This window comes from Lagopus muta, chromosome 2 (assembly GCF_023343835.1).
Source record: "Lagopus muta isolate bLagMut1 chromosome 2, bLagMut1 primary, whole genome shotgun sequence".
In the NCBI taxonomy this organism is placed as follows: Eukaryota; Metazoa; Chordata; class Aves; order Galliformes; family Phasianidae; genus Lagopus; species Lagopus muta.
Window position 1 is genome coordinate 68,420,507 of NC_064434.1, and position 13,683 is coordinate 68,434,189.

Below are 13,683 nucleotides of genomic sequence, written 5' to 3' on the forward strand. Positions count from 1 at the left end.
AAGGAAGAACAGATTTTTAAAATTCTTTTAGCAGATAAAAGGCTAATTTGGACACAGAAAGAAAAGGCAAAGCCTTCTTTTTTTTCCTTTTTTTTTTTTAAAAAAAGTAAAATACAGCTGTGCTTCAAAAAGAGATATTACTTCGCCTTACAAAGACATCTTAAGATTTTTGCTTTTTCCACAGTGCAACTTCTGATACAACATATTTTACCATATATAGTTGCCTTTTCTCAAGAGCTTGATGAAAAGAAAATGTTGACAACAAAGACTTTAGCACACACATATTATAATCACACAAATGATAATCACACAAATTAGAGCTTGAACATCTGGTTTTGCTCTGATGTGAGCTCCTCCTGGCTTAAGGAGGAGGAAGATGATCAAGTTTGCAACCCACATCCAATCTGCATGGATGGTCTTGGCTCTAACATTACACTGAAAATTTGCAAGTGGTTTTTTTCCATTTCCCGTCCGGAAGCCTAAGGCAGATAATGGCTGACTTGCAAGATTCCCATGTTGGTCACTCCAAACCTCTCTATACTTTCCTGGATTCAAACATTGTTCTCATCCTATTCATGACAGCGGCTGCCATCCAACAGCTGTTCTTGGTTACACCATTTAAATCAGTCAAATACAGACTTATCAATTTCACCTGATTTACAGCTGTATTCATTACCCTAGACTTTGGTTCAAGGCCCACACACACCCTTTCGTGCCACACACCCACCTGCTGAAGGGACTCCACACTCTGACCTCTCATTTTTATTAGCGTGACTTGCACCACAGGCAGTGATTCTTGATTTATAGCTGCAAAGGAAAAGGAGGAAATAAGCAGCATTACAGGTTTGATTTTTACTGGCTGAAGAAAGTGGAAATAGTTCTCACAGGCCACATTTAAAAAGTGCTACCCAATAATATAAGCATACATCACTAAGCACCCTCAGTGCTCCGTGAGTTTTGCTCCCAAGAACATCTTTTTTGCCCTTAAATGTTTAAAAACAAGAAAATAGCTTTTCACCATGTCCCATATTCACCAGCCTTGCTTTGCTATGAAGGCTATATGTCTTAAAGCCAGACAGCTCCTGCATTAACCTACTGTCTATCCTTCTGCTGTAGCAGGTAAAGCTTTGTGGCTTACATTAATTCGTGTGACTAGCCCACTAATCTATTCTCGAATCCCTTGATTGTCTTGTTCATACAATCTTTTAAAATAAATTCCTTCACCACAAAAGGTTTACATCAGTTATCTTTTCGCTATTAATGGAATAAAAATACAGTAACTTGTTAAATTTGGAAAGGGGAGATCTTGAGGAGCACAGAGGAGAGCAACGCTGCACTGTTGGCCTTCAATCTCTAGAGGAGCGGACTTCAAATACAGTTGAAGTAGGACAGTAATTAGCGCTGGTACATCATATGGAGGAAGACACAGCTTTCTTACATCTATCTGATTACATTTGGATTCTCAAACGTCTCCCTGATGCTACAGCCTAAAGAAAAGCACTGTGCAGTAGCAGAAAGCCATCTCACCTTGGCAGCTAGCAGCATCTAGAGGAAGAGATTCAACAGATTCTCCCACAGAGGCCTCCTCTAACTGGTCTCCCTCTAAAGGCTCATCTACAGGCACCTCCTCTGGCTCATCTACTGCCAGCTCAATATCTAGGAGGAAAAGAGTAGCAGGAGAAGTGTTAGCTTTACACTTCTGCTCCAAGCTGCTTCACATTTTCTCCCTATTCTGCTGCAGAAAGCAGAGGCAGGCTTAGAAGTCATTCCAAATCTCTAATTCTTTACCATCATCCTGAGAGTCATCTTCAGCCCTTCCTTTGCTGCCACTGTCAATGCCAGAGCTACCGTAGCTGATAGTTGAGCTGCAGGATTTCTCTTTCCTGTGCACCCGGTCAATACCAAAGGGCTCATCCACTGACATTTCTACTGACACACGGTGCCTTGAGTCAGCCTCAATGCCTGATGTGTGAGAGCTGCCATGACTCCCCGTAGACTGGCGCGAGAGACGATTATCTCTCCTGCTGCCTCCACTGCTCCCACTGCCACGTGAGTTCTTATCACATGGGTCCAGGTCCATGTCCAAAGTGTCACTGATATAGGACTCCCGGTAGCGCTTCTTCTCTAAGGAAGACAGAAAGAAAGATGGCAAAAATATCAGTAAGTTCTGGGACTGGCACAACCTGATGGTGAGACAACAATTACTGCAGCTACTGAACAAATAAAGGCACAAACAGCTTTGTATTCTGCTTGCTCAACATACAGTGGCATGCCTGCCAGTTGTAATAGAATTACAGTCATACAGTAAAACTAGCATCTCCTGAGTTAGGAAGCAGCTAGAGCCAGTTACAATACAGAAAATACTGGCTTCCAGAATGAAGAAAATGTGAGAAAGCAGGAATTGCTTACCTAACCTAAGTGCTCAGTCTTTAAAACAGCACATTGGTGACTGTAAAGGCTGGATGTTGTGTTGAGGGACATGGTTTAGTGGGAGCTACTGGGAATAGGTGAACGGTTGGACTGGAAGATCTTGAAGGTCTTTTCCAACCTTGGTGATTCTATGATTCTGTGATTCTATGACTGTTTTGAGGAACAATATCATAGAATTGGTGAATAGTCCAGGTTGGAAGGAACCTGTTAAAGACCATCTACTTCTAATTCTCTGCCATGGGCAGTGACACCTTCCATTAGATCAAGTTGCCCAAAGCCACATCCTGTCTGGCCTTGAAGGCTTCCAGAGAGAAAGGCCTTCTTTCTTAAAACAAAGACATTCTCCCTTTGCTGTTCTCACACTCGTGCTTTCTGATCAGAGTCTAGCAAGGCAGAGACCATAAACATTTTTCACGAACGGACTTGAAACAAATCCAACATGTCTACTTCCTCACTGTCTACCCAATAAAACAGAAACACCATTAATTAGACAGGGAGCAGCCACTATGAAGCAACAGCAGAGTCTAACATACTGTACTCTTGCCTTACCAAAGCCACCTGCTCTTTTCTCACATACCTTCAGCCTCCTCCAGCTTTTGGATTTGCTTCAACACTGGCTGGATATTCAGAAAGAGCCGATGGCTGTTGCTGAGGAGCTGCAGCAGGTGCCGTGACCTGAAGGGGCAGCCTGTGTAGTAAACCAGTTTCCGTGCAGAGGGCAGACCATCAGGCTGGATCTCAAATTTTTTCCCCTGCATAAAGAGATGTCAGTGCGCAAGAACATGTTTTCAGCCACATGGCTGAAGTAATTACAGCCCTGTGTGTATGAGTAAGGAGACTTGATATGGCAATTTGGGCAGGACAATGGCTTTGCCAGGTCCCAGGTTGACAGCCCACTGCCAGATGGACGCTGTTCTGTCATACTCACCAAAAATGCTAGCTTCCCGATGTGTGACCAGGGAAAGTCATAGAGTAGCTGACGAACATGGTTCACCTCCTGCAACACATCAAACTCTCAGTCACGCAGGGACTGGCAGGTACTGGGTGGAGTCAGTGATGTGCAAAGAATTTGCAAACAAGCAAGAACGCCAGATATGCGGAGCCTGGCTCTCACAGGGGAGGCAGAGGAGCTGGGGTGGGGGGAGGACAGGGGAGCTGGACAGAGTTAATGCTACACCAGAAGTTTTTCATGGCAGTCTGTTACCTGATAGATGTGCATTCCTCTAAGGGTCAGGCCCAGGATAACCGTTGGGCGATCCTCCTTCTTATCCTGAAAGAACAGAAGAGCCTGGAGTCAAAGGTTAATCTACAAAAACCATGCTCTTGTTCTGGCACCTAGTGCAAGAGAGGTAGCAGGACTGCTCAACAGGCAGATGCCATCAGCTCATTTGCTTTTTATTGTTTCTAAAAAACACCTTGTCTTGTTGATCCCTGAAAAATTCTGAGATCAGAAACACCTACAAATCCCCTCGTGCTGAGGTTTCCAGGTTTTCAACAGCAGCAGATACCCTAAACTGCTCTGGAGAGGGAATCCTACAGCTTAAGTGATTTGAGAGCATGGACAATTACTATTCTCAGAAGCAATCGGTAAAAGACTCTCTTACTCTCTCTTACTCTCTTAAAAGTAAAAGACTCTCTTACCATACTCTGTCTGCTGTATGCATGAACATTTCAGACTGGATATTAGGAGGTATTTCTTCTCAGAAAGAGCAGTTAGATATTAGCAGTTAGGAACAGGCTGCCCAGGGGAGTAATGGAGTCACCATCCCAGGAGGTGTTTTAGGAAAGGGCAGAATGTAGTCCTAAGGATATGGTTTAGTGGGAAATATTGGGGGTAACTGGACAGCTGGACTACGTGATCTTAGAGGTCTTATCCAACCCTAATGACTCTATGATTCTCTGTGATTCTATGCACAGCTCACACTCTCCAGGTGACAGAGAGCCCAAACCAGAAGTGACACCTGTCTCCTCTCTTTGTCACTACACAGCTATTCCCACCTGGGACTTACCAGACTTCAGGCATACATTTGCCAGAAGGGAACTAACTATTTCCCAAAGTTACAGGGACTTTCTCTCCCAACCTTTTTAATCTCAACAGCAGATGCTTTTAGGTGTTTAAGTCTGAGTTGGAAAACTGCCTTGTTTTTCCACATGCCTTACTTTCATACAAATGCTTTCTTGGTAATTAGGTGATTCTTTTGCTTATTTGCTTAAGGACCAAAACAAAAAAAATTATCCAGAACCAGTTAACTCAGTCTCTCTCTTGGCATGGCAGATTCAAATAGAAACACCTATTTTTCTTACTAGCAGGAAGGGGAGGAAAAAAACAATCGGGTAAAAATTTCCGGTGTCACAGAGCTCAAACTTTACACCAATACTTCCTCGCCTGGCTTGTCAAGATAAAAATTTCACACCAACACATTTACCTCACCCTCTACCCCTCTGCTACTACACGTGTCCAGCAGAATCAGAACTCCAGTTTAAAGTCAGTAAGAAACGCTTTCTGCCTCCTAAGGACAAAGAGCTTTAATAAATCACTGTTGGTCTAGAGATGGATATGGGGCTCAGCACTGCCTCTGCTTTCTTTCAGAGTCTCCAACCTCTATAGCAGCCACAAGGAGATGGTAAGACAGAAGTGACTGCTTCTGAAATCCCAGGGTAGCCGGTGCACCAACACCTTCACCCAGCACCCTTGCGTGTTCAGTCAGGAGCATCATGGCCTCTGGATTACAGATCAAACAGGAATTTATTTCCCGCAGAAAATAAGAACCTCTGTGTTTCTGCACCTTCCAGACAGAATTCTGAGCACAAACAACCAAGAAGTTTAATTATGAGTGTGGCAAAGTAGAGCAACTCCATTTGAAAAAAAGAAGTCCCTGCAATTCCAAACTGCATGACCAGGTTTCACTCACTGAGGAGGAATACAAAACTGTTCTTCAGTCCTATTTCTAGACCTACATTCTTAGCATATCAAAATGAAGCAAATCCTGTTTAAGCAAAATGAAGCAAATCCTGTTCAAGCAGGCTTGGGTAGGAAGGCAAAGACTCAGGAACAAGCAACAGTAAAGGAATCCAAGAGTTATATAGAGATGAAAAAATATCAGACACTCCAACAAGCTTGGAGTAAGGTAAGAAAGCTGGGATGATTCAGTGTCACCTCCAATTATTACTTGGCATTTGCATGAAAGCTGACTGTCATAATTTCAATGGACTACAACAAAATAAGTTACTCAGTGACTTCTTTGGCATTGAATTCATCCACTGACAGGAAGAGACTAAGCAAAAATTAAGCTTTGCCGTTCCTGTGGCCAGTTTCTTGGATTTGGAACAAAATATGGTTCCAAATACATTGGTTTGTTTGTGGGGATGGCCTTGCAGCCTGGAAATTTGTTTGGCCTCCCCAAATCAGAGGCAGCAGTCCCTCAATTAGACAGAAAGTAAAAAATGAAACAGTGCACCCAATTAAAGAGGGGAGAGATGTTTGAAATAAGCTCTTTGTTTAACCTTCTGCAGCCTGTAGAAGTGGACAGGCACATCTTCCAACAAGCAGGACTCCTTAATGAACTTCAGCACAGCTTCCTTTGCACTCAAGCCTTGCTGTTCTCGGTGCATCTCTGGGGCATGTTTCAAGATGTAATCACTCCCCCTCTTCGCAATTATCTAAAGGAAAACAAACAAGTCAGCAACTCTTCAGTGAAGCCCACAAGAAGCAGCTGTGATCAACAGGAAAGCCAAGACTGAAGGAGGAGAAGGTTTGCACATTCTCTCAAGAAGTTTGTTCGTGTTTACCTCTATCCTCCTAGAGGATATGCATTTAAAGCAGCCCAGATGTTACTGATGTCTCCAAACAGGTCCAAGATGGCAAAATCATAACAGTCTGAGACTACAGAGCTTGTGTCAGCCCTTTTCATTCTTAAGTGTTGGAATTAGTTTTCCTAACTGCTTTCCCTAAATGCTTATGGGCAGATAACAAATACAGCTCTGCATGCCAACATAATCAGCAGCAACATCTCCAAACACTGCAGAAATGCTTTATGGTCAGGGTGGGGTTTACTTTTTTTTGTTATTGTTGATCTCTTTTTTTAAATTAAAAAAAACAAAAAACAAACAAAAAAAAAACCCAGAAACTACACATTAGGCTTATTTAGCATTTCCATCCTCAAAGGGGAGGATAACACTATCTCAAGCTATTCTGTATCTGGAGTGGTTTTCAGGCACACAGCTTTGCTAAGCAGTATAGAAATGTGTACTGGACCTTTTATTCTTGCTCTGCAAGTGCCCAGTTCTAGTGCTTAGACACATGCTCTCTCCATGGAAAGCAGGGCACAAAATCCCTCGCTACTCAGGGCATTTAAAACCAGATCCCACCAGTTACCTGTGAACATATTTCAGAAGCCAGCTGTCCGTACCTCAAACAATCAGACCCCATCACTCAATTCCCATTTCCATTTTAAATTAAGTCCCTTGTTTACTAACACCTCTTCTCTCTCTTTGCATGCCGTGTCAGATCAGTCATCCTACCATGAAGAAGACTGGGCTCCACAAAGAACAACACTGATGCCATCACTGTGCAGCATCAGCAGAAAGAAGTACCAGCTCCACAGTTCAAAGCTGGGCTGCTCACCCCAGGGGCATCTGCCTTTTCTCAACAGCAGGAGAGCAAAGGCAGCTATCGACCAAATGATCTTCCACAGTGATCTCCAGCACGTGTTGGAAGAGAACACACTGAAGGAGTACCTCCCCATAGCAGCCCAGGGGCAGGGAGAGAAGCGTCCCCATGACTGCCAGATTTTGCTCTTTGTAATGATAAATCACCCACATACTTGCTTGGGGCTGTAGCTCAGCATAGGCGAACCAAGCTTTGACTTGGCCTTTGCAATGTTTGCCGAATGAAAAATAGTCTGTGATAAGACTTAAATGCCCCATAAACTGGGTGCACCAGACTCAATTTTTCCAGCCCTTTGTCAACTGCCCTGTGCCAGGTGCCCTGCTGCAAGATGAAGGCTGCTGTTGAGAAGAAAAGAGCACACCAAGGCAGGCTAGGACTCACGCATAAAGGAGATTCTACTAGCTTGCCTCCTTTGGAGGAGGAGTTGCCTCCTCCAAATCTCCCTGAAGCAGGGGACAAATCTAAATCAAGTTGCAGAGGTGGGGATGTGCAAGTCCTTGGAAATATCCTGCTTGTGCAGATACCAACAACAGAGGTGTCCACAACAAAGCTAACTTCTTCTTCTATTTTGACAAAAGCCTGCATGACCATTTCATCACAAGAGCAGAACTTCCTGCAGGAAATCAACTCTGACAGATCTTTTTTTTTTTCTCAAATCTTTCATTCTCAACTCATTTGCCTTTGCTCAACAATTAAACCAAGTCTAGGTCTTCTAAGCTTTTAGTAGATCTTGTAAGGCATAAGGCAAGGTACGCTTGCTTACCAATCAACATGTAAAACCATTTCCAGGCCCTTTCCTTTTCTCTTAATGCAATTCAGACCCAAATGAACAACAAAGTAGGCACCAGAGGCAATGCACAGCAGTACTACCCCTAGGGTCTGGGTCTACACATCTCAGAGGTAAGCATTACAGAGTAGTTTTTTGCAGGGCTTTGCTTGTGCAGATTTTTCTGACATAATATTGGAGGCACACTAGCCTCTAAGCCATAGAAGACTTGAAAAAAAGGCACACTGCTGGAGTCATTCATTTGACACCAACACATTCCCTCACTAAGGAAGAGTACAACTGCCACCTCACATAGCCCAAGAGGAGCTGTCACCTACAGCCAGCAGAGACACAGAGGGCAATTAACTCCTGAGGGAAATTCAGGGTGACACTGTCACTCTGCCTGATCATCATGGTGTAAGCTGGGGAAGCTGTATGGCTGCAATTAGGTACCAGCGTAACATGGCTCCTGCTGCACGCACAGTATTGAGAGAAAGATTCCCTCAGACTTACCCATTGTGGAAAATATGCTTGAGGTTCAAAATATTTCCCAGTATGGACCTCTTCCCTGTAGTTTCCCAAGTCTGCCTGTAAACTGTAGGCAGCCAGCAGGAAGTAGATTTCTTCTTTGTGGTTGCACCGAGATATAAGTACTTGCTCTTTGAGATGGCAGTAGTAGAGCTGCCTTGCCACCTTATCACTGAAAGACACAAAGGCAGGTTTGTGTGAGGAAGAGATGTCAGGCTCATATAGGGCCTCTCAAATGCATCTTCCTTGTGAGAAGAGGGATCCCTGATCATGTGTGATGCCACCATGATACTGTTAAGTGCATGTGGGAAACCCCAAGCCAAGATGAAGGTCTTCTCTCACAAGTACTGTATAAACATGGAAAAGAATGGCCTCTGTCTTGAGGAGCATGAGATCTAAGAAGACAGGGCAGAAGGTAGATGAAAGAAAAATCGTATCACACCTGTTTGGAGATTGACAACATCAAGCATTTCTCTTACTCTGGAAAGCCTATAGCAGTCAAGAGAATCAACTTCCTTGAATTCCAGTCTTGTTTCTCGCACACCTGTCCTCCTTTCCCCTCTAAACCTGGCAATGCTTTTTCATTTCACCTTGCCTTAGGCTCAAGGTGCTTTTCAACAGCTAATTCCCTGCAAGGTAGATCAAAAGATGGAAGAGCCCTGGGCTTGTTTTGGTCTTCTTCCTGAGACTGCTGAACAGGAATAGTCTGATAAGGCATGTAGACCACTGATAAGGTATACACATTTTGTAAGAGCTCAAGGGAAGCATGCTGCTGACATGTATGTACAGATAAAGTGCTGGACACTACAGTTTGCATGTAAAAGCATTTGTGTATAAGTACCTCTGCACTGTTCCACAAATTCTTCCAATTAAATGACTAGTACAAGAGAAATTAGCTTGTGATACTAAGGGATGCATACACAGGGTGGGAAAGTGCTATTGAATCCCTTTAGTTTAGTAAAACTAAACAAAGAACACCTAACAGCCAAACAGACTCCAGAAGAAAGACTCTCCTGCATCCAAAAAAAGAGAACGGGGGGGGGGGGGGCGGGGGGAGGACGACGGCAGAAGAAAAAAAAAGTCTTTGTTCAAGATGAGAACAAATGCCAAAAATTAAGTAAAGATTTTAATCTACTGGAATGATCCCAGCTCTTGGCTTGCCCTGGGGTCACAGCCACGCCAGCAGTGCTGATGCAAATCAACTCTGTCAGTTGTTCATTTCCAACTACCTCATCCTTTGTTCTGTACCATGCAGAGAGGGTGGCTGTGTTTTGAGGGCAGCCCATATTCCACGTGAATGGATCGCACTCAAATGCAAAACTCTCTAACTTATGAAGTCATTTCTTTTGTCTATTTATGAAAGTCCACTTCCAGGAGTAAACTGCACAGAGCACTGCACAGATACAAAAACCTGAACTAAAATTATTAGCATGCACTTTGGAATCTAAATAGCTGGTTTTGGTATATTCATCTGACGCCTTTCATGTAACCGAAAGATGCAAGCAAAAGACTGTTAAACATATTTCAATACTGTCGTAATTCAACCTGCTCTCTAAACACAGATGGGAAAGCAGTCACCATCTTCCTAGGAGCCTAAGGATAAGAAGTGTGAGACCGGGAAAATATTCACAGTTGCGTGAGGAAATCTGCTAAGTTCTTTTTAAAAAAATCTAACAAAAAAAAAGATATCAAGAGAAAAACCTCCACAAGATGATTTTTTAAAGAATTGTTAATAAAGAATCACAAAACACAATTAAAAAAAAAAAAATACCACAGAAAAGAACTTACCTTATTACCCTTCCATTTTCTACATAGTATTGTACTCTAAAGAATGCAACAAAAGGAGGGATGAATTTCTCTGTTCCCTAGAGCGGAGACAGAAGACATGTTAAATAACATTCAGCATCCAAAATTTCTCTTACCAGCTTTTAATATTCCCTCCTCCTCAAGCTTGCACCCCATACTGCTTTCCATTTGCCAAACTTAGCCCTTCAGCAATTTTGGGGAGGATTTGACTATCACCAAGGCTCACACAGATGAGGCATAATAAAAAATTTAGACAGGCAGAATGGCAAAATACTCTATGGACTGTAGAAGAGTTTGGCTGAGAGGGGATGAGCTTGGTAGAATAGCCACAGTACAGTCTGGGGATGCCCAGCCTGGCTGAAAGTTACCTAGCTCAGCACCTGGCAGCATCCTGTACACAATAGTGCTGAACACAGCAAGTCTAACAAAACCTTCCCAACACATCAGGCACGCAGCAGGCAGCATGCCATGCTTGCAGTGCTGCAGTCTTTCCAGCTCGCACCTAGAATTAACCATTTATCTCTGCTCCACGCCACATCATACAGCAGGGACACACGCACTGCTGCAGGAGCTGCTCAGCCAGGCTATAGTGCCTGAGGCTGAGGTGCACCAGCCTGATATTAACTCCTTGCCTCCTGTTTGGCAGGGCTAATGGTTAGTTATTCACCGCTCCCTACAGCCACAGACCAAAGGGAGACATCGATGTCTGCTTCACATTTGAGATGTCTGTTAGAAGAAAGCCAGCAAGATATCTGTTGTTTTCACTACAGCTTTCCCTTCAGACTTACAGTCTTGTTTAAACAGGAGGGGGAGGAAAAGAACATCTTGTCTTATTAGCTCATTCTCTCATCTTTCCTTCTTTGGCACTCGCTTCTAATGTTTATACAGGTAATTTTTTTCACACGGGGAGCTCAAACTCTTTGCTGGTTCATCTCACTTTGCATGGCATTCCATGCACATCTGATGTTTACTTTCTTTTTTTTTTTTTTTTTTTTTAACTGGAACTCATCCATAGTCACCCTATTTTAATCAACAGGACCAGGCTTTCCAGAACAGTAGTCTCCAAAATTAAACACCTGTCTTACTTTGCTGGTTTCTTTCTTCCATTCCTTTGAGAAGTATTTGCTAAGCTTCTGCTCCAGGTCTATGAAAACATATTCATTATCTGGAAGGCAAGACAGAAAAGCATTCAATGTTAAAGAAGTAGAAATTCTTGTTCATGGAGTACTAAGATGACCCTACCGGCTGTTTCCAACAATACACTTGAAAACAAAAGCTGACCAGGGAATAGACAGAGGCAGGGAAAAGAAAGGGCAGTGGGACTCAATGCACGTGGTGCTTCTGACAGTATGAAGGAAGCTTGGGTATGCCTCAGATGCTGAGCTAGAATTTCCTAAACTGTCACAAACGCTGAATCCTTCCTTTATGAGTCATGGAGTCACTTACAGAAAGAAAATATCACCTTACCAAGATGACCGTGCTATCAGTGTAATGGGGTAATTTTATTAAGCACATAAGCCCTATCCAAACTTCCACTTTTCTGTCACGTTGCACCATGATGCAGAATGATAGAAACAAGTAGACAGGGTCAGGTATTTGACAGGTTTAATCTTCTACATACGAATGGGATCCTGTGGAATGGCGGAGGATCAAATCCAAATGTTCTCTTCAGAAAGTTTGGTGTCTCCTGCTGAGACCTAACCTCTTTCATAGAGCAAAAAGATGGATGAAAGGAAGGAAAACCTACTTCGAAGAACTGAAGTTTGCTCTCCATCTGGGTGAGAGGGAGCAAGAAGAGCCAGTCTGAGCAGCGCATCATCTTGAAAGAGCTTTGTGCTGCTTTCAAAGCCAGTATTTTGTAGGGCTACTTACCAGTTATCAAATATAAACAACTCAGCCAGTGATTTTTTTCTTAAGCCTTCTCAAGTCTCAAAAAGAGATGTGATGGGTCCTTCAGTGGCAACGCCAGCTGAGCACATTCACCTGATTAGTCAATCTACTCTACATTCTTGCCCAGAAAAGTGTTACTACAAGTGACATAAGTCTCAAATTGAAGACTTTGTTCATAAGAAACATGAAAGTTGGGGGAAAAAAATGGAAGAAAAAACTTCACGACCACTCCTCTGACCCAAAGACCCACCCAGACTTCCAGGCTTTGGCTTTTTCTTTCTGATGTCAAACAAAAAAGGACAAAGAAAAGAGAACTGTTTCCAATAGAAGTTTACAGCCAAATGAAAACTTGCACTATCATCAATACTGCTGATGAAGAAATGACACAGGCTGGCATTATAGCAGGTATTCAAAGAGCAATGAGCTACTCCACAGCCATCTGTAGAGCACTGGTGACAGGGAGCTGGGAGAGGTATGTTGACCCAAACCACCCATGCTTCTAAGTCCATAAAGATAAGTAACACTGCCTTAGAAAGACTGACAGAAGTCCTAGCCAGCTTCACTATAGTACAGCTATTTGTTTCCCATACCCCACAGTCCCTCTTATCTATCTTATTAATTAGATTAGAGACAGAACCCCAGGAGGCTCCAGACACTAAGCATGTGAACTTCAGGTCACTAGTACGGTTTACACGCAAACCCCAAGAAGAGACCAGGCTGAAGGAGGAAGACACCCTAAGCTCTCCCTGGTGGTCCTGCTCCTCCTCAACCCAGCATCCTCCCGCTTCTCCCTCCCTGCAAGAATGCTGCACTGCATTCCTGCTTTAATGAAGTTAATATTGCTGGAATGTCAACCTGTGGTGTAAGCCTCCCTCTACAAAAACAAAGAGGCATTTCCCTCCCCAGCACTACATGGACTGTGGGCTTTTTCCTTAAACTGGATTAGTGGTGAAACTTAAGAGATCTCTGTCTGATGCTGAAACTGTTTCTGGCTTGAAAACAAGCCTCTCTCTAACAGAAATGAGGACGTGGCATTGCGGTGCCTCACAGCAATGCTGTAAGGTACCATACAGAAATGCACCTTTCCAGGTCACCTTTCCAGGAAAGAGCTTGTCTGACCCATGGATCCAACCAGGGTTGGATAATCAGCATGTATGAAGTGTCCTTGGTTTGCTGGCCTCACATGAAGTGGAACAACCAAAGAAGCTGGCTTGGAAGCATGCATGCATGCCAACACACAAATATCCACTAGCAGTCACTGACACTGCATTCATATTCTCTCAGTACTGGTGGTGAGCTTGAAGATACATCACATTAGCTTCCCTTAAAAGCTTCTGTTCAGTCAATGAGTTTGCAGCAGTGCAACTTACATCTTTCCCTCAGCTACAGCTTTCAAGCACCCTGAAATTAAAGGAAAAATCTGTGCTATAACAATCTCACTTCAAATTAATAGTCACCAGAAATGCAAACATGCAAGTGCACCGACTGCAAAATTAGCTTAGCACATTTAATGTACTTCAGCAAATGTAAGACTTGAACTGTTGCAAGCAAAAAATATGGGACAACAAAAAAAAAATTACAATTCTAATGAGTT

The 13,683-nt window shown here is 43.2% G+C and overlaps 1 protein-coding gene across 5 annotated transcripts in view; it reads right to left on the bottom strand.

Annotated features, from left to right (window-relative positions):
- FRMD1 (FERM domain containing 1) overlaps positions 1 to 13,683 on the bottom strand; it is a 36,037-nt gene that overhangs the window by 4,157 nt on the left and 18,197 nt on the right. For 4 of the 5 annotated variants that reach the window (XM_048937036.1, XM_048937035.1, XM_048937037.1 and 1 more), the window contains exons 4-13: positions 11,285 to 11,364; positions 10,182 to 10,258; positions 8,379 to 8,565; positions 5,935 to 6,090; positions 3,635 to 3,700; positions 3,359 to 3,427; positions 3,008 to 3,182; positions 1,789 to 2,124; positions 1,528 to 1,656; positions 728 to 807 (exon numbers count right to left, since the gene is read on the bottom strand). In XM_048937036.1, the coding sequence (XP_048792993.1) occupies positions 728 to 807; positions 1,528 to 1,656; positions 1,789 to 2,124; positions 3,008 to 3,182; positions 3,359 to 3,427; positions 3,635 to 3,700; positions 5,935 to 6,090; positions 8,379 to 8,565; positions 10,182 to 10,258; positions 11,285 to 11,364 (1,355 nt within the window). The remainder of the gene's footprint in view (positions 1 to 727; positions 808 to 1,527; positions 1,657 to 1,788; positions 2,125 to 3,007; positions 3,183 to 3,358; positions 3,428 to 3,634; positions 3,701 to 5,934; positions 6,091 to 8,378; positions 8,566 to 10,181; positions 10,259 to 11,284; positions 11,365 to 13,683) is intronic. The other variant, XM_048937039.1, reaches the window with a different exon arrangement.